Raw genomic sequence first — 21,021 nt, forward strand, 5'->3', positions numbered from 1 at the left:
CCCCCCCCCCCCCCCCCCCCTGCATGCTCACGTGCAACCATTATTTCTGAACTACATCTGAGGTCCATACTAATATCGACCAAACTAGCATTTACAAGTAATCACAAATTAATCAAACATCTAGCCTTCCAATAGCTGCCATTGGATGGCTTCACAACCTGAGTTCACAGTTGTCAAGGCATCACCTAGGTTCCTGGTTGGTGTTACCTTGGGTCCAGTCCCTCTCTAACGCCTTGGATCACCTAGACGCTGTGACAACCGTGTGTGAATTTTCTATCTATGAAATGAAAAAAATACAGAGAATCATTAACATTCTACCAGTGGCTCTGGCCATGCACTTCTTTTCGGCGTCATCCTTCTCTCACTGGAGAACTTATTGGCTTGAGTGACAAGGACACGATAGACAACGCTTCGTGAATCTCATTTTAAACAGAAATAACATCAATTAACCAGATCCAAAATTGTCACCATCAAGTTTGAACCAGAAATTTAGATGAATCCAAAGCAAATTGATCACAATTATGCACTGTTTTCATTGTCAACCAACTTTCCTCAACAGCAATGGCAATAATGCACTCCCCCATCGATCTCTATTGAGCTATTGTTTTCTTTTCTCTCTTTGTTCTTCTTCCAGTGGTTCCACCTACAATTTCCTCTTTCAAATAACTGCCAGCATCTATATTCTATAATGAAATATCCCAAGGCATTCCTTGATGGGAGAAATAGCCAATGGACAAGCACATTGCATGAGCTGCCTCTGGGATCAGCCACAAGTACAGGCTACATACAATCTGATCAAATGCCAGCCTAAAAGGCAGAAGCACAAAGGTTGATGCATTGAACAGCAGAGACATTTTATGACTAATATTTTGCACTATAGAAGTGCCAATTACAGAAAGATCCACTCCCTCCAAAATTCAGGTTATGATCCAACTTACCACAATAGTATTCTAGTCCATAGAACAGCCAAATCCAAGAGATGATCCATGCTGCAATCAGCATTCTGTATGTCAGGAATAAGATCAAATAAGTTGGAACCTTTTGTCTGTTGTCCATAGACTCCTCGCATTTGAATTTTAAATCCATATTACTGAATTGCATTGTAATCCTCAGATGATCCGTTATTTGCATTATTTAACTGCATAATCATTCCTCCCACCAAATGAATTATCTCAACAGTTATTAGGGTTGCAGTGGTTAAACTACTACACCGTTGAATTTTGATTCTCATCAATATATATTGTTAGATTGAATTCTCTTCCAGGCTCATTTGTATAGAGTCATGTAAAGATGAGCTAGAATTATGTTACCTAAAAAGTGATTATTCCCATCAAACAATGGGTCAATGAGTCCTGGGATGAACATAACTACACAGACCAAAACTCGATTCTGGTTCTAATGGTTCAGCCCAAAACAGCAAAGAATCAAATTTAAGACAGGCACTAAATCTAATTTCTCCAGAGCCTGCCAGTGAGATCTCAGGTATTTCATTGGGATGTCCATCCATTTCAAAAGTTCTTCAGGAAGACACACTAATTACACAAGAAGCTCCCATAGTATCTGCAACTAATGCTCTTTAGTTGTTACATTTAATTGGTGCATTATCTTTGTTCCATCACCATTGCTCTCTTCTTCTTTGGCTTCATTCATCGAACAGTTCCCTAGATCAAAGGCACCATGTCGATTGAAATAGCCAAGAGTGATCTGGCTTATTGTGTGGATTTCAAAATTAACTTATCTCTAGAACCTTGGATATGCATGTATTAAAGGATTTTCACAGTCCTTGACAGAGAGGAAGGAGTTGCAGTACTCAAGAGGAGACTGTAAGCAAAGGAAAAATGAAAGAACGTGAGGAGAAAGAGTGTGAACTCAAGAGATGGGTCATCCATTGGTGGCAAGCATGTAGAGGTAGTCTCAATGACAAAGATGGAGGCATTAGCTATTTCACGCATGATTATAGCATCCAGTTCAGCAGCTTCAACCAAAGGAGTAACTACTTTGAATGGTGGGTCACCATGTTTCTAAAAATTGTACATACTCTGCCTCCCAAACCTTAAGGTGGAGGGTCACATAAATAGCTCACTCATATATGAGGGCTCATGACTTTATGATTATAACCCCCCACCCTTTATTATTATTATTATTTTTTTATTTTTTTTTCAAATGCAAAAACTCCAGCGTGAACACTTCTAAAAAACTAATATGCATCGTTAACTTATCCTAAATAGATAGTCAAGAGGGAAAACAGAAGGAAAGAGAATGTGTATGCACCCTGGGTGATCCAAATTGCTGGCTCCCCCCCCCCCCCCCAAGTTTTTTCTTCATTTTCCTTTCTTCCCAAAGAAATACCAGCTTCCATGTTCCCATTCCCACTATGCGCTACTAAGATCACGAGACATACCAAGGACATTACTAAGAGAGAGAGAGAGAGAGAGAGAGAGACCGAATCCCAAACCTACAAGAACTCTCCAATTTAAATGGATAAGTGAAGTACCATTGCTTCCAAGAGAAGAATTCAAATGTGATGAATTGAGTTAACAAAAGGCGTATCATTTCAGAGGTGATGTGACAAAATAAATGAATGTCCTAGGCTTGACAACCAGCATGACTTTAAATAGAGTTTAATGGCAGAAGCAAGGTACTTATGAATTAACAGAAGTTAGGGTGGTGCAACATGAGTTGGATTGCATGGCAGTAACCATGTTTCCAATCTCATGTAGTTGGGACTTGAGGTAAGGCTTAGTTGAGAGAAGTTGGTGAAAATAGAGGCTTGTAACATCTCTAGCCACCTAATCCAGCAGAGCAAGGTCAACAGTGGAAATGGCATAAACTAAAACACTCAAGTTAGGTTCTTCCTTTCAATAAACTAATGAAATAAGGCCATGAAGTATGAACCAATCAGCCCAGAAATTACAATATTTCCAGCCTATTGCTGGCTCGTTTTGATTTTTGAGCCCTTAAATTGTAAATTTAAAATTTTTAACTCCAGGATGGAAACCTGAATTATATGCTTCCAGTTTCTTCCATTGAAAAATTAAAAGTCATTGAAGTAATTCAACAGTATTCTTCCTCACACAAAACAAGTCGGTAAGAACATTGGATCACTTCCCATAGTGATAATGCAATAAGTGTTGGGGATTCTTTTACCATATTAAACATATGAATTTAGAATACAAGAATCATCAACAAATCACAAAAGATTAATCATGGGTGTAGTCCCTAAACCCATAACAATAAAGTATCCCATCTTAAAATACATAACCATATAGATTTACTATATCTATAATAATCAATGGGACAACCATGACATGAACCATAAATACGAATACCATGTGGTTAAACATTACTCCCATGAAGATGACAATAACGAACTATGCAAGTGGAGTCCTTCTACTGAGATCTTCTGCAACCTCTTATTCTAGGGTTTTCTCTCTTTCTGTGCACTTGCTCTTGTGAGAAAGCCGTGCTCCCAAAACCAATAAGGCATTAAGTAAAGTAATGGCTGCAGGGACCGTCAGTATTCTATTTATAATAGAATCCCTAAAACCCTATTCCACTCTCACAATGGAAAGAGCTAGGAGTTTCTTAATCAGAGTGGATCTATAATTGCTTGGGCCCAGTGGATCAAACGATAAGACCATAGAAATAAAAATACAAATATTCCCAAGCTGAAACAGAAATTGGGAAGCAAAAGAAGCATAGCTCACAAAATCAATAAAATAAAAACTAAAATTATTTATGATAACATGTCACTCAAATAAGAATTTTATTGATGGCACAAAGAACAACAGAGATATAAAACTAACAAAATGAGCAGGGTATGAACGGAAGCGAAGCAACTCATAAACCCTAGACAAGGAGGGAATTTATGTTGATCATCGTCAACCAAGGTAAACATGAACTCCAACAGCAAGCAAGAAGATGCAGATGAGAGCGAAGTAGAGAATGGAGTGAACCAGAATCGATACCCCACTAGTCTGGAAGTTGCCGAACTCGATGAAACGGTTCCGACCTGGAACCTGAATTAGCAGACCCGGCGATAACAGCACGAACAGAACAACAGCCACGAACACTGGTCCCCAATCTGACATCTCTGCTCTTCCTGTTCTTCGTCTCCCTCTTAATCTCTAGATTAGAGATGTAATGCAGGAGAAGGAAATCGATAAGAGAAATCGAAAAGAGTTCCAAGTCGGAAGTTGTGAACTGTGGTGGTATTTAAAGGATTAAAGGGTTGGGGTTGGGGTTGGGGTTTGGGTTTGGGTTTGGGTTTTGCTCTTTCTCCCATAAGCTACAGGACAACGAGGAAGGCTACTGCGATACTACTGTACTGCCAACATGGGAAAAGTGAAGGTTAGGGAATCAAGTCAGCTTGGATTCTATTCCCGCCGTCCCATTTGCACAATCAGCTCGGGCACGTGGAAAAAATTTAAGGATTTGTTTAGAAGGAAGAATTGTTTAAAAAAATGAAAAAAGGAAATTAAAAAAACAGAACGCTGAGACGAAATGACCACCTCATCCCCCATGAAAATAAGATGAAACTCTACCTCTATTAATGCTTTTATGTTTACTTTCATTGGATCCCTCCTTGGCATAGGGGTCCCTAGTTATTAAATTTTTCAAATTATTCATGAATAGTTTTGCCGAATAGAATTTTATCGAATTTTATGAATAATTCTGTCCGAATCCGAATCAAATAAAAAATTCTCGAACTTTATTGACTTTTTTAAAATTCACTAATAATTCGGCCGAAACGAATTTATCCGAATTATAACCTAATTTTATCCCATGTAATAAAAAATAAATAAATAATAATAATAAAACTTTATTTTGAATAAGTCAATAAGATTTTAGAACTGTGTGGTTATTATGCATTTATTATCCTAATGTTATACTCTTCTTATTTTTTTAATATAAATAGACAAAACTTATCTTTCCTAAGGTAATCTCTCACACTTCTACAAAAAAAAAAATCTCTCATCCCATTTTGGTTTGACTAAGTCTTACCGTCATTACTCTCTCTCTCTCTAGTCTTTAAGGTGAACATGTATGGTGGATAACGTGGGTCTAGTTGAATTTATGCTCAGTCCCCTCCCCCCTCAGTCTCTCTTTATTCAATTATTTGAGTAATAGAAAATGAGTTTAAAAAAAAAAAGAGCTAAATGTAATATTTTATCTTTAAAATTTAAAATTTTAATTTTTATATCATTTGTATGTTATGTACATATGACAATTGATAGATGATATGAAACAAGTATTGCAAATATTAAAAATAACATCCGAATTTTTTGTCCACTTTTTATTTTTGTAAACAAATAATTCCCAAATCAAAATCCAATCTCGAATTTTATTATCTCCGCTTTTTTTATCGATATTTTGACTTAATCATTGAATTAATTAAACGAATTAATCCGAATAATTCTCGAATCTGAATTTGATAACTGTGTAGGGGTCACATTGCATTTCAAGGAATCTTAAAAGGCAATGTGACCCCTACTCCAACATGGGGACAAATGAGAGTGTAGCAGAAACATCAATAGGGGTGGAATTTTTACCTTTCATGAAAAGTGGGACAATCATTTTTCTCTCGTGTCCGAGAACAAGGACCACATTACATTCCAGGTTCCTTTTTCTCAAATAAAATAAGAAAAAGGTTTTACGGACAACCATGTAAGTACACAGCCATGCCTTCAATAGTTCGATGTGTGTGTGAAAGAGAGAGAAAATGGAGAATGTATAGTTACACTTCTACCCCGCACTCTCATGCAACGGTTGTAAGGCATGATCATGCATAAAAAATTGTCTTTATTAAACTAAGCAATAATGATTAATTTATGGATTTTCTTTCTTCCCCCTCCCCTTTTTTTTCTTCAAACATAACCTATTTTTACCAAAAAAAAAAAAACTTATGGAATCGAGAGTGCAAGCACCACAAGGAGCATACCAATGAGAAGCAACAAAACGATCTTGATATTGTTTTAAATTCTCTATTGATAGGAGTTCACTAGGGTTCCTAAAACCTGGAACCAAAAACCAAATCGTGTCTAGCTGGTTCTGATCCGATCTGGAATTGGAATCTGTCTAAATCGATAAATAATCAACCGGAATCAGCCATAATATGTCGCAACCCTAGGATTCGTATATGGATCAGCCAATCCAATTTGGAATTTTTTAACACCTTAGAGTTCATACTTAAGGTTTAATGGCTTAGAGTTTCATAGATTGAGGTTTTTCATTCTTAAGTTTCATTCACTTTGAGAGTGAAGTTAAGAATTTAGGTTTGGGGTTTCAAGTAAACAGATTCCATGGAGATTCTAACAATTGATATCCATCTTTGGCTAAAATCAATTTTTAAAGAAAAACGTGAGCAAGTCCGTCTAATTGGAATTAGTATCAGCGGAGACCAATACCATATTCAATATTGATCCTTTAACCATGGTGTCGAAGGAATTTTTCTTCCCCTATGGGTGAAGGAATACTTTCACCATAAACTAATAACATGTCTGAATTCTGAACTCCGAACTTAGAAAAAAATTATAGCATAAATGAAATCAAGTTCTTTTGTTTAAAGTTCTGGAAAAAGATTTCACTGCACAAACAAGACATCAGCCCAGGGCTAGTGGGCCTTGTGGTAGCAAACTTGACGTTGTGGACTTGGATCATCTCTTAAAGCACGCAATCCCCCATTCTATAAGATGGCTCTCTCTTTTCGGACAACCCACCACGTGAGACTCTCTCTCTCTCTCTCCTTTAATAGTATTAAACAGATACTAAAAAAAAATTCCACCCAAAAAAAAAAAAAAAAAAAAAAAAAAAAAAAAAAAAAAAAAACAGATGCAAAAAAAAACGAATGATGGCAATATGAGGAGATGGCATAGTGTACTCCCATGTTTTTTATTTTTTTGGTGGGGGGTCGGGGGAACAAAATCTTCTGTTTTTTTCATCCATGTTTTTCCTTGTTTGGCTACCTACAGAACGTGACACGTGGACAACAAGGAGACCAACGGTCAAGATTAGGTGAGGATTATTACATCCGGTGCGTTGGTCTTAAAGTTATCCACGTGTCGCGTTCTGCAGGTAGCAAAACAAGGAAAAACAGGGATGAGAAAAACAGAGGATTATTTTATGGTCAGGGGTGGGGGGTTGGGGGCCTAGTTATCAATTCGTCCGAATAATTCGCGAATTATTCGGCCGAATCGAATTTTTCCGAATTTAATCAAAAATTCTGACTGAATCCGAATTAAAAATAAAATTCAGAAAAATTCGTGCTTTTTTCAAAAGTGAATATAAAACACGAATAATTCGGATCGAACCGGATTAAATCGAATTATTCGGTCCATTTAAACAATATTTAAATAAAAAAAAAAAACAAAACAAAACAAAACAAAACCCAATAAGCTTTTTTGACCGAATTCTTAAATTAATCAATCAAATTATTCCGAATAATTCTCCGTCCGAATAATTCCCGAATCCGAATTTGCTAACTATGGTCGGGGGTTTAAGATACACTAAGGTTCAAGTAAGTAGAATCAGCAGCCAATTCTGATCGAGATTCTAATCAACAAATTCATGATTTGTATATCTATATATATCATGTGGTGAGTTGGATAGAACTGAAATTTTGTGAATAAAATAGACTAATAGAGAGTTCTTTGCTTATATGTCAAGTTTCAGTCCAACTAGAATTTGATAATTGATAAAACAAAACAATTTTGATAATTGATAAGACAAAACATTGAGAAATTAAGAGATCAACAGAGATTGAGTGATAACTGGAACAATAAGGTCCAAGTTTTTTATGAAAAAAAAAAAAAAAAGAAAAAAGGTGGTGGGATACTTGGGATGCTTTTCATAAAATACTCAAAATCTTGGTTGCTTGATTGTTGGGGGGTGGGAGAATGAACATACTAGTCTACCTTAAATTAAGGAAAATGTCGGCTGGCATGGCATAGAAGTTTTTCCACCCTATCCTTATACAAATTCCCACTTAAAGGGGAAGAGAGGGTAAAGTATTAAAGGCCCGTTTGATAAAATTTCTATCGTTGTTATTTCAAGAAGAAATAGAAACGGAATTGAAGGTGTTTGATAAGTCATGTTTCTGGAAGTCGATAGTAACCGGTGACATAATGGCCACAAGTCGTTTCCAGAAACGGTAACTTGTTTCGCCTAGGTTGTTTCTTGAACCATAAATAGGTAGAAATTTCTATTTCTATTTTTGAAAACAAATGAAACGAAACAGTTTTATCAAACGTTTTTTGTTCAATTTCTACCGTTTATGGATACAGATTTGGTGGAAACGTGTTTGTTGAAATGTTATCAAATGGGCCCTAAGGGTGTTGTGATGGTTCTGTTCAAAGATAAATCCTAAGGATATTGCTCGGAACGGGGAGTCTCTTCTAAGGGGGGTGTTCAGTAGTGTAAAGGGGTTGCTCGACAGTTGCAATGGCGATGGATGAGGGGCCGGAGGGTGTTGCAATGCTTTTTTTTTTCTTTAATGTTCATGATCTTCTTTTCTACGTAGTTATTTGCCTTATCCAGCAGCTCTTCTTCTTCTCCTTTCCCTTTTTAACCTTTGCTCTATTACAACACTGACCCTACTCTTGCAAGTAGGAGAGGTTTGCTCGGCATTGTAGCAACAGTGGATGTGGGGGCCCGCAGGGTATTGCTCGGGACGGTGGTCTCTCCTAAGGTTGTTTCTGTGAATCTGTGAAGAAGAAAGAAAAAAAAAATGAAATTGGGTGATTTATTTTAACGTGTGGCCCACAACAAGAAAGTACCCACCCATTTTTTTCTTGTAAACAAATACGACTAATAAGCATACCAGGTGGGGCGTAGGAGGGACACATATGAGGATGCATGTCTATACGCAAAAGAGTATCAGATTGAATTAAGATATAAAGACAAGTGCCAGCTAGCACCGCAAGTAAGATCAAGTATCTGATTGAATTAGGATATGATGATAAGAAGCACCATTGAAGCATATTTTGAGGACTATTCATCGAAGTTATATGTACGGGAGGTGTGATGGAACCATGGGGAGATATGGATTAATTCTGTTAATCTCTAATTTCTTTTTGACTCACCATAGGAATTGCAATTGGCCCCTTAGATAAATTCCTCTCTTTCGGGATGTTCATGTTTAGTTATCTAAACTTAAGAATCTGTCTAAAACCAACTAATGAAGTGATAATGTTCTTGAAACACTTAGCCTTTGGGTTTTCACTGAGAGAATATTTCTTTCTACTCCTCAATCCTACAATGATGTTTCTACCTAAAAAAAAGAAAAGAAACCTACAATGATGTAGATTCAATCATTTCTTCTTAATGAATTTATTTATTGTGATTAAAAAGAAAAAAATCACTAGTGGTTGAATGTTTGTTTAAGAGTTTTGATGAGTTGGGGAATTTTATTGTAAACATTTGAAGTACCCAAGAACAAAAGGACACTTTTTTAAGTCTTGAAAGATAGGAATTTGGAAGGCATATTTAGTCTAAAACTAAGTTTTGTCACTTAAAAAAGTGATACAAGACTTTTAAATATAAGGATACCTATAAAATGGTATTGGTTTGCTATTTATGAATTTTAAAACTCAAACTCATCTTATACCCTACCATGTGTTGGTTAATTCCTTATATATATTTTTAAGTGCCCTACTTATTAATGGAAAATTTTCATCATTCAATGGATTTTTAAAAGTTCTATTTATCACTTGTCAAATTTGGTTATTGTCGGGGAAAAAATATATATTTTTTTATTATGATTAAAATTTAACATGTGAATAAAGGACTTTTGGGGTATATTTATCCACATAATTTTTTTTTTTGGGATAAATGTTTACATAATTTCAGTTTTTTTTTTTTTTCTTTTGCCTAGGGTGGTCTCTAATATCTTGATGAACATGTATGAGGGAGTGGTGACGAGTGTAAAAATGCCAGAAGATTAAAGTAGTGAATTCTCAATTACCATTAGATTACATCAAGGATCTTTCCTAAACCTTACTTGTTTGTGCTCATTATGGATGAATTACCAAACATATCCAAGATCAAGTACCATGGTGCATGTTATTCACCGATGGTTTTGTACAGATAAATGACATTGTGGAAGGGGTTAACACTAAATTGGAACTCTGGAGGTCAAGCTTATAAACATCAAGAGGTTTTATAATAAGCATAACAAAGATAGAGTATATGATGTATACCTTTAGTTAGGCTATAAGGGGTGATGAGGTTGTGAAGCTGGCTGACCGAGATCTACCACAGAGAGACTATTTTAAATACTTGGGATCAATCATTAGCAAATAAGGAGATATAGAGGATGATATGTCTCACAGAATTAAAGTGGGATGGAACAAGTGGAGAAGTGCATCAGGAGTGTTATGTGACAAGTGTTTGCCGGTTAAACTCCAGGGAAAATTCTATAAGACAATAATACGATCAATTATGACTTATGGAGTGGAGTGTTGGGCAGTCAAGAAGAGTATTTTGAAGAAACTGGGGGCATTAGATATGAGGACTTAACATGGGACGTGCGGCAAGTCCAGGAGGGATAGAGTAAGGAATGATTGTATTAGAAATAAAGTAGGGGTCACCCCGAATCAGGACAAGCTCAGCGAGAGTCAGTTAAGGTGATATAGTTATATGTAACGGAGACCTATGGATGCCCCAGTCAAGAGAAGTAACCAGATTCTTATAGAGGGTTTCAGAAAATGTAGAGACATACCCAAAATGACAATTAACGAAGTGGTAAGGAAAGATATGCAATTGGTACGACTGAAATCTAGTATGATCGCAAATAGACTTGTGTGGATGACAAAGACTCGCATAGCCGACCCCTTGTAGGAGATGTTCCTGGGATGCTGTTATATTTTTATTGTTAAAACATATCTCTAGTATTGTCTTATACTTGTTGCATTTTGTTTATCTTATATTTCTTTTGCTTTGTTGAACATTTGAGATTCATATAACCAACCCCATTTAATTAGTTGAAATAAAATTATGATTGTTATTGTTGTTTGGGGTAGGTGGAAAAAAAATATATCCAAAAAAAAAATCCTCATAATTAACTATATTTCCTTTTCTCTCTTGTATCTTTTGTTTTCCATTAATTTCTCCTTATCACATATCGACATTGAAGGATGCATTAGAGTTGATGTCTATCTAAATTTGTTTTTACTCTTCTCACATGTTGTTTCCTCAAATTTGATATGTAATCACCAATCAAAGATGAGAGATGAAGTTGTAATATCATTTGATTGTTAAATTCTTTAATCTTAAAAACATTTTTCATGTAAAATATAATTAAAAAAAAAAAATTGTAATGAAACAGATAAGCCATTAAAAAGTTAATACTAAGAGTAGTTATTGGTTTCATAAACACTTGTAACATCTTCAAAAGTCACAAGACATAAAAGAGAGCCTTCTAGTTCCATTATTTTTCATACCTAGACCTTTTATTCTTGTTGAATTTGAGATAGTGCACAAAATTGATACATGGATAAATGAGACTATGTCTCCTGGAGCTCACAGTTGGAGTAGACATATCATCTATCTACATGAAAATATAAGAGTCTTGTGACAATTGAATATTAATATTAAAAAAAAAAAATCATTTTTCGTCTCCTATCAACCATCGATTCGGTCTGATTTCATTTCAAGTGAACAATTGTAATATGATATATTAGATAGGTTAAACGAAAATCAAATCGTTAAGACAAAGTTCGATTTCAATCTTACCGGGTTGTCACCGACTCAATTTCGATTGGTCGTTTATATATACATTAAAAATAACTAGAAGTTATATTTTTCCATATAATAATCCTTTAGGTTGCGTTTGGTAGTCATCCAACAAACATTTTTGGTTTCAATTTGGTTTTTGTTTTTGATTGGTCTGAACCAATTCGATATTTACTGGTTCACGAAAACCAAACCAAAACCAACCTATAAAGGTTCGGTCGGTTTGGTCCAGACTCCAGACTTTAACCCAATCACCCCTCGTTTTTTAAATTTAAACCTTTCTGGCCTAGAGATAACGCATCAATGGAAGCTCTTCTATTATGCTGTGAAATTGGAGCATTTCTGTTAGAATCGTTGACGGTACTCTGACCATTGAAATTTTGGAGTCTTTGGTGCAACGAAATAATCGAATACCGATCCCTCTTTAGGGTTTCATTTCCTTCCGAAGAACGACTTGCCGCCAGGTTTTCTTCACCGGAACTGCAAATCCGGTGAGATTACCGGCGGCGATTTCTGTCTTTTGCTAATCAGAACTCAGAACTTCAGACTGCACGCACTCTTCAGAAATTCTCTGCAGGGAGGGAGGTCTTAAATACACCAATAAATCGATTGGCTGGTTCCTCCTTGCCAAGGAAAAGGTGAAATCCTTTGGATTTTGCGTTTCCAGAAGAGGCGGTGATTGGTGAATATTGTTTTAGCGGAGAAGATGAGTGGTCAAGGAGGTTCTTCCAGGAAGAGCATAACTCTGTCTAAGTCATCATCACATGGAAAGAAAAAAGCTTTGGAGAATGGAAGCAGTGAAACTGGGCATACATCGATTTCTTCATCTCGTTCCGTGTACGGTTCATTAGTATTATGCTGTCCAATTTTTTTCTAACCTTGGTTGGTTTTAATTGGGTGAAAGAACCTCGTACTATTTTGATTTGGATCCTGGGACTATTTTATCCTGTCTATTCAAATGGTGGATCCTAATGACTACTGAAATTGATTGGATTCTTTTTTCAATGGCTTCGTTTTTATATTATGTGGATTACCTCATGTCTGCAAATCATTCCTTCTATTAATTGGATTTTGTTTTCATTTGCTCTATTTTATTTTCATATTGGAAGACTCTTATTAAGGAGGAAGCGAAACATTTACACTTTAGTCCTCATGAATGGATAGTTATGGTTCATCGGATTCCATACAGGAATGAGCAAACTTTTTATGTGGATGACAGATTATATTTCCCACCTGAAGTTTGGGTTTTTTATGACAACAATATTTTTCTATTTGGTAGCAACAGCGGCAACAATTGGCTACCTGAAAATGTTCCGTTCAATTTGCTTGCTTTTTTATCCTGAATGCTAAAATTGATTCTTTGGTTTGTGCCTATTTATATACCCTCCCTTTGAAACTTTGGTTTTGAACCCTCTTAACTCCATCACCTGGTACAGGTTTTACTTATTGTTGCAAGTTCAAAAAGTATGGAGTTTCATGAATGTCCTAACTCCCATGTTCTGTCCCTGGCAAATTGGTGTATTAGGAGCCTCTCTTCTTAGCGTGATAGGTTATGCCATGACCTAGACCGGCACTGATTTGCTTCTTTGCTCCCTTCATTTACTATAATGTTACTAAAGCATGTAAACTGAAAGTCGAATTATAATAACACCTTTTTTTTTCTCTTTCCTTACGCCATTGACAGGATCCGATCTGGTGAGCGTACTGTAAAGCACTTGCGGCTATCAAAAGCCTTGACAATACCTGAAAATACTACCATCATTGAGGGTTGCCGTCGGATGGCTGCTCGTAGAGTTGATGCTTTATTGCTCACAGACTCAAATGCTTTACTTTGTGGAATTCTAACAGACAAGGTATGTGTTGTTAAAGGTTTCTGAAATATCATTTATTTTAGAAAATTTCTGAAGGTGTCCTAGTTTATTTGATTTGTAGGATATAGCAAGAAGAGTAATTGCTCATGAGCTAAACCTTGAGGAAACACCTGTCTCCAAAGTCATGACAAGGAACCCAGTTTTTGTTCTTTCAGACACACTAGCTGTGGAAGCTCTGCAGAAGATGGTGCTAGGTTCGTACAATTTTTGAAGTGCACCATTTCCTTGTTAAACATATTTGCTCATGGGCTTAATAAAGTTGAAATCCCAATAAATATATATCTTCAGGGAAATTTAGGCATTTGCCTGTTGTGGAGAGTGGAGAGGTGATTGCTTTACTTGATATAGCAAAGTGTCTATATGATGCAATTGCGCGCATGGAAAGAGCTGCTGAGAAGGGAAAGGCCATTGCTGCAGCTGTTGAAGGAGTGGAAAAGCATTGGGGGACTTCAATCTCTGGTTGGTGGAAAGTATCTGGCATTTTGCTTCCTTTTCTTCCCTCCCTCCCGTCCCATTCCTTATGGAGTAATTTATGTGTGACTCGTCAAAATATGATTTTGGTAATCTTAAGAAGCTTATTGTTGGTTAATTTGCAGGTTCTAACACATTCATTGAGACTCTTAGGGAGCGAATGTTTAGGCCTTCATTGTCTACTGTCATTCCAGAGAATTCAAAGTAGGTAATATCATTATTTGGCATTGTTTTTTGTTATCTTACAGAACCATTTTCTTTTGGGTGCTTTATGGGGGCATGGCCTTATGAAATTTTGACTGAAACTGAAAATTTTCAGGTTAGTGACAGTTTCACCCACCGATTCAGTCTTAACTGCAACAAAAAAGATGCTCGAAGTTCATTTGAGCTCTGCAATTGTAACTGTTGGGAATAAACCTCGAGGAATTCTTACGTGAGTATCTTCTGAGGCTTGTTGTCATATCGTATACTTTTCTGTTTGTGTGTAATTTTCCAAAACATGCATAGGTATCAATTATGCCTATTTGCTTAGTTTGTTTGAGGTTTTCAGTTATGACTCAAGAGGTTCCAAGTCCTAAACTTTATTTCAACTTTAGTTGTCTGTAACGGATATCTAAATCTGATCTGTGTCTGATTGGATTGAGTTAGGTATACCTCAAACCTTTTCCTATCTGAATCCAATCTATTTTACATCCCTAATATGCTCTGTGAAACTCACATTCTCTTATCCAAAACTAACTCCATCTCCCCCCCCCCCAGGGTTTCTTTTATAATTTAAAGAAATTGGAAAGATTGTAATATCTATTTCTCAATTACCTTTTTGTTAGTTCAAAAGATATTCTGATGCGGGTCATTGCACAAAATCTTTCGCCAGAGTCAACTCCTATGGAGAAGGTATGACATTACACAAATGATTTTCTCCAGCTCAAGTGAAACTGCTTATTTGTTAACCTCTAGTAACAATAATTTTGAATTCTGTTTTATTCATTAAAACGAGTTATCAAGCAGCATGTGTTATTTTTTCTCTTCTTGTGAATGAACTGCAGTTTCTCTAGATGTCTAAGCATCGTGTGTTGTACTCCATTATCCAGGTCATGACTCCAAATCCTGAATGTGCAACAGTTGATACACCAATTGTTGATGCTCTGCATACTATGCATGATGGGAAATTTTTACATCTTCCTGTTGTGGATCGAGGTATTTTTGCATTCAGATAGAAAATAAAAATTTAGTGATAGTGCATCTGTTTTTTTAATCCTAATTTCTGGTAAGTTTGGATTGCGTGCTACAGATGGATGCATTGTCGCTGTTATTGATGTAATCCATATCACTCATGCAGCTATAGCCACTGTAAGTTGCATCACCACTTTGTGGTCATCTTATGCTCCTCTTATGGGTTTCATTTCTGCCGTTATTTTTACCAGTGCTTTCCCAGAAGGAACTATATGTAGTCTGTGCGACTGTGTCTAGGGTGCATTGATTGTAGCTTCACAACCTTGGTATAAATGTTAATACTCCTAGATCCTCATGTGGCAAGTTCTTGGCTTCCAGCTTCCAGCCTTCTGCTAGCCACCATTGCCTTGTCCCTCAGGGTGAAGGCTCCATAAGTAGCCATCCTCACACTGCATGCCAAAAGGAAATTCTCTTTTATTAGTGTTTTCTCATTAAGGATTTGAATCATCTGTGGCTGCTATGACAGGGGTAAAAGTCCAAAACAAATCTCTAGGGATTTTTAAAGGTAGAACAGACATGATCTGGGCCAGAAAATGCATGTTCAATCTTAAAGATCTTTCTGTTGGATAGTCTGGATTGCCCATGTTGTCCAACATTGCTAAAAAGAGGAGTCAATGTAATAAGGGTAGTTTATCAGAAAAAAGAAGTACTAAGTTATGTGGGCACAATTCTAGTATTTTGACAATTCTCTGGATGTTGAAATGTTCGGAATTTTTACCTTGTAACCAAGTAGTTTTAAAGTACATCATTGGCTCATTGAACCTCGCAGTAATGCAATCCTAATCCCAAACCATTGAAATCCAGTGAGACTGTGATAACTGATAGATCAGCTTGCTACAGGATCACAGGTATAGGGATAGAACAAGGTTTGAGGGGCAGAAAAAAACAGATAACTCGATTTAAACAATTCTGATCAGTCTGAAATGCCAGTCGAAGGACAATGCAAGCAGTCGATCAAGTCTGTAAAATATGATCTAAATCTGACAGACAGATTTGAGGAAATGAGAGCATCCTTCTGAGGCTAGGATTTTTTAATACCTATAGAACCAGAGAATTTGATAGCATAACTAATGCCCTTAAACAGGAACCGATATGCAATTGTGGGAAAGAAAAGATATGATCAGGATCACTACTTGATTTGCAGGTCTGGAATCGCCACCAGTACTTCTACCTACCAGGGGCACTACTGAATCACCATACTAGGGAGCTCTGAATCAAAACAGAACCAATGCAAAAGGGCTACTTTCATTGCTCAAATTCATGTTCAGGCTGAAGTCTCATACAATCTTATAAAAAGAATGAACATAGACTTAAACTAAGCTTGAAACTCCTCCAGCCAATAGCGTACCTTGGAGGTGATCTTTATCGACCAGGATACTAACTACTTGAATAAGGCTGGTCTTATAGAGATTAGAGACCCAATCTAGCCTGATTAAAACAGTTCAATAACGATTGTAATAAAACATAGGACTCTAACTGGACTCCACAACTTAGGTAATTTATAAATCCCATATTCATTTGTCCTACTCATATTTTAGGCTCAGTAATATGGCCTGTTAGAATAAAAACCCATTGAACCCAATGCCTAACAAATATGAACCCATCCAAGTCTTTATATCTCCCAAAATAAGTTCATTTATGTGATTTATCTGCATCACTCTGAGAGGCTGGACAAAAGACACGTTACCACATAATATTATTTCTTTTTTGCATTCATGCTTTTCCTTTATTGCTGACTGTAAAATTTTCATCTTTCTGAGGTATGTCTCTAACAAACTATTTTTTTCGGTGTGGAATATCTATTTTTCAACATAAATTACTTGTTCATGTTAATGATCAGTGTGGAACCTGTACATCGAACATTATTATACAATCATAGTTCCAATCCTAGGATAAAATAATTCTTCCATTCTTCAAATGTGTGGTTAGGATTCTTTGTTACTTTATTAATTGTGAATGTTTCCATTGCCATAAATAATATACTCTAATGTATCTGTTATCAAATAAGGTGAGAGGCACGGGTAGTGGGGTTGGAAACGAGACAGCAAACAATGTGATGCAAACATTTTGGGATTCTGCCATGGCATTGGAACCTATGGATGATGAAGAAGAGACACGGAGGTTTTCACTCTTATATAACTGCAGTGATACTTCTATGTTTAATATTGTTTCTTACTGTCTTTTAGTGCCTTTGCAGTGAGGGATCACTGAAATTGGCCTCTGATGGAACAGAGACTGGGAGATTTGCACCTTCTGGTTCATTTGGTTTGCCTAATAGCTTTGGCTTCAAGATTGAAGATAAAAAGGGCTGGATGCACAGATTCAACAGTGGTATGTTTCTGCTTTCATCCCCTTAACCAAAATTGTAACATCTGCTGATAAGGTGCTTGAGATGAAGTGAAGGACACGCTCTATGAACTTTGCCACATAATGAAAGGAGTATGTCAGAACTTGTTCGATGGATTTTATAGTATAACTACCATCTTTGGGAAACCAATGCACTTTGATGATCTTGGCTTCATTATCATCCAACTTATTGCTTGTCAATATTGATATGGAAAGTAGTCCAATAAGCCTGTAGATTGAAATAATTGAATGGCTGTGACCGTTGGTTCCCGGCCTAGGAGATGACCCAGATGGGACAATGTAGTGCTGCAGGCTGACCCTAGATTCTTGATTAGTGTAACTAGTTTCCTTGTCTCCTTGATTTTGTGATAATACTACGGAATTGATTTCCTTTCACTGTGCTGTTGTCAGATGTTCATAGTTTGACAGATCTTTTAACTTCCATCCTCCAAAGGGTGGGTGGCGACATTAATCGGAACCACTTGCCCCATATTTCGGTATTTTGAAACCCATCGGTCTTGTTTTACATTTTGTTATTGTAGTTCCTTTAGCATGCTGGTGGTCTTTCATCTGTTTAAATGTTTCTGTAACTGCTTATTTGTAGTATGAAGACGAAGATCATGATAAAGTCGTGATTGCATCCGATGGTGATCTTATAGCAGCTGTGGACCATGCAAGGCAGGTCGGTTTGAAGGTATGATGGCTCCTGTCCCCTTTTCTATGTAGGAAAATGAAGGTAGTCATGTGTTGTAGGGTCATTTAATGGTGAGACTTCCTCTATAAGTATGCTATTACACAATTTATTTGGTGTAAACCTGGACACCATCCCACTGCTCTTTTCTGTTTTAATACTTTGATCCAAGGGAACCCTCTAGGCCTCTAACATTGACTTGCTCTAGTCCACACCTCTAATGGTCAAAATTGGTGCAGTTGATGTCCTAGTCATGATGATGTTTAATGTTACCTGATTTGTGATTTACCCGTGTTGCTTACCCCCTATAGGGGATGTTTCCATGATGCGTCTTTCTATACTGCTTTACCTTCTTTTATTACCCCCAAGTTTCTTTTTTTTAACCTCTCTTTTATGCTTCTTTACTTTTTAATTTCCATATCGGATCCATGTAGCTGACCCATTTAGTTGGGATAAGGTTATGATTGTTGTTGTTGTATTTATGATTTAGTTTTGCCCCACACTCTGACTCTGATTGACAATGTAAAACAGAGTTTGAGGTTGCATCTAGATTATTCAGGGTCAGATGGTCAGGGTTGTGGTGGTTCAAGAGGTTTAGATTATGCACACCGAGACGCATGGGCTTCTGCATACAGTGCTGTTGTAGCAGGGGCTGCAGTCGTTGCTGGACTTGGTGTATTGGCATATTTGCAGAGATCCAGTTAGATCTACTGGTATTACCAAGAATAGCCTGGAGCACACAAAGATGTTGGAAGAAGCAGCTATTGGTATGGAAGGGATGCCTCTTCTATATTCGACGGCATGCATCGTTCTATTTTTCAGGACATGAAATATGGCTTGAATGGATTCTTCTGAAAATTTGGGGGTGGGGGAGAAAAAAATAAAGAATGGAAGGCCTGATGTCATAAAATCTTCAGAGGGTCAGTTTATCTGCTGCTGGTAATTGCATAAAATTTACCTTTTTTTTTTTTTTTGGAAGCATAAGTTTCCTATTTGTATACATATATGTAGACAATTTTGTGTTGGGTAATTGTATTACAATTTTTTACAAGATACAAATTGCAATACAAAGTTTTGCAGTATAAACTATGCTGTTGTAGTATTGATCCTTAGCTGAAATGAGATGAGGAAAAACTTGAAATAGATGTTGATTTACCACCATAGCAACTAAAGAAGTTTCAAATTGAATTGAGGTTGAGTCACACTTGTAGTGCTGCCCCTGCCCTTAAGATAATTGATGCTCTCTAGTGCCAAGAGTTGTTCTGCACCTTTACATCCAAGATAAAATAACCTCCCACTAGAAGATGAGATAGTTTTTCTAGTTCCTTCTAAGAGCAAAAAGCTACAGCATAATGGTCCCCTCTAACCTTACACAAGACTTAGAGAAAATGGAATGAAGAGAAAGACTTGTATGGTCACAACAAATAGAAATGGATGGAATGTCAATATGTGAATGTTTGTCTCTGCAAGGTATTTGGTTGGGTTTATATAGACTTAAAACCAACTCTTGCACCCTCTTTGAATCTCCAAGAGTAATCTCCAACTAATGGCAAGTTAATTGGAGAATAATGTCATATGGACATGAATTGGGAATTAATTCAATAAATTGAATTAATCCCAATCAATGCTCTTTGCCCACCTCTCCATTCTTGGTAATGGCTATGAATGGAATTTAAGGCTCTCATAGGGTGTTATTGACACTTTTTCACTACCTTGACCTCAGGGGTCCCACATCATAACAAGACAATCAAAACACATAAAAGAAAGACTTTATTTTGAAACTTAAATATAATATATATATATATATATAAATCTAACATTTTGAGTGGACCATATTGCAGTTGCCAAGTAATTGAACTGTTTTTTGTTGGGGGGAGGGGGGTGGGGTTAGGGGGGTTTATACTAATTGACCTTTTTTGAGCCCTACCATAGAGTGACTTAATGTAAATTTACTAGATCATGGCTTTACCATTCTTCAAAAAGGGTTTATATGGAATTGTTATGATTCACTGCAGCTTCATGCTTCCTTCAAGTTACATTTGAATTCATGGTGATTGGTGCAATAGGAGAACAAAAAAAGTAGTGATGGTGGAAAAAAAGGGGCATGCAAGCACTGTGAAGACACAAAAACATCTCTTGTTGTCACTTAACGGAGTGATATTGTGTTTGACAATAATGAAATGTATGCCCCTTAAGCTAGATCAAGACTGCTAAGGATATATTTTGTTGGGAAGATTGGAAGTGAAAGAACCTGAGAGTCTGAGACCATGGAAGAATGCAAGGAAAAGAATTGAAGTGGAAGAAGACAACTACTGGAGCAGTTGGTTGGTACTCTACCAGTAGAGTGCAGGCATCTCAGGATGTCACGGGGTCAACTCTCTTGTTTTCACCTTGTCCCTTAATGCACTCATCTCTCCCCTGACTCTATAGTAGGCTGCAGACAACTTTCACGCCTATAGTAGTAGTTGTTGTGAAAGTCGCATGGGGGGGGGGAAATGTTAGGCAGATACAAAAATTATATAAAGTAGGTGAGAGTGTGAAACCCACTGTTCTTTGACAATAGTGAAATGTATGCCCCTTAGCTAGAGCAAGACTTATGAGGATATATTTTGTTGTGAAGATTGGAAGTGAAAGAATCTGAGAGTCTGAGACCATGGAAGAATGCAAGGAAAAGAATTG

At 36.7% G+C, this 21,021-nt stretch overlaps 2 protein-coding genes across 2 annotated transcripts; one reads left to right on the plus strand and one right to left on the minus strand.

The window, feature by feature from the left end:
• Nucleotides 1-3,711: 3,711 nt before the first annotated feature.
• LOC122060001 lies at nucleotides 3,712-4,307 on the minus strand. The gene has a single exon (XM_042623122.1). It carries the CDS (start codon nucleotides 4,089-4,091, stop codon nucleotides 3,882-3,884), a length of 210 nt encoding a protein of 69 aa, XP_042479056.1. The 5' UTR covers nucleotides 4,092-4,307; the 3' UTR covers nucleotides 3,712-3,881.
• Nucleotides 4,308-12,010: 7,703 nt separating this feature from the next.
• LOC122058905 (CBS domain-containing protein CBSCBSPB5-like) lies at nucleotides 12,011-19,428 on the plus strand. Its single transcript, XM_042621616.1, has 14 exons — nucleotides 12,011-12,567; nucleotides 13,415-13,583; nucleotides 13,663-13,795; nucleotides 13,890-14,060; nucleotides 14,198-14,276; nucleotides 14,392-14,505; nucleotides 14,900-14,966; nucleotides 15,164-15,269; nucleotides 15,364-15,422; nucleotides 17,314-17,426; nucleotides 17,503-17,636; nucleotides 18,063-18,148; nucleotides 18,256-18,345; nucleotides 18,874-19,428. Exons 1-14 carry the CDS (start codon nucleotides 12,437-12,439, stop codon nucleotides 19,045-19,047), a joined length of 1,626 nt encoding a protein of 541 aa, XP_042477550.1. The 5' UTR covers nucleotides 12,011-12,436; the 3' UTR covers nucleotides 19,048-19,428.
• The last annotated feature ends 1,593 nt before the right edge of the window (nucleotides 19,429-21,021 follow it).

This window comes from Macadamia integrifolia, chromosome 13, assembly GCF_013358625.1.
Source record: "Macadamia integrifolia cultivar HAES 741 chromosome 13, SCU_Mint_v3, whole genome shotgun sequence".
In the NCBI taxonomy this organism is placed as follows: Eukaryota; Viridiplantae; Streptophyta; class Magnoliopsida; order Proteales; family Proteaceae; genus Macadamia; species Macadamia integrifolia.

Bases quoted from the DNA above. Each gene is read 5' to 3' on its own strand.
- LOC122060001 (XM_042623122.1), bottom strand. From the start codon at position 4,091: ATGTCAGATTGGGGACCAGTGTTCGTGGCTGTTGTTCTGTTCGTGCTG.
- LOC122058905 (XM_042621616.1), top strand. From the start codon at position 12,437: ATGAGTGGTCAAGGAGGTTCTTCCAGGAAGAGCATAACTCTGTCTAAG. The intron at 14,277-14,391 runs GTAGGTAATATC...GAAAATTTTCAG, and splicing joins GTCATTCCAGAGAATTCAAA to GTTAGTGACAGTTTCACCCA. The intron at 18,346-18,873 runs GTATGATGGCTC...AATGTAAAACAG, and splicing joins CAAGGCAGGTCGGTTTGAAG to AGTTTGAGGTTGCATCTAGA.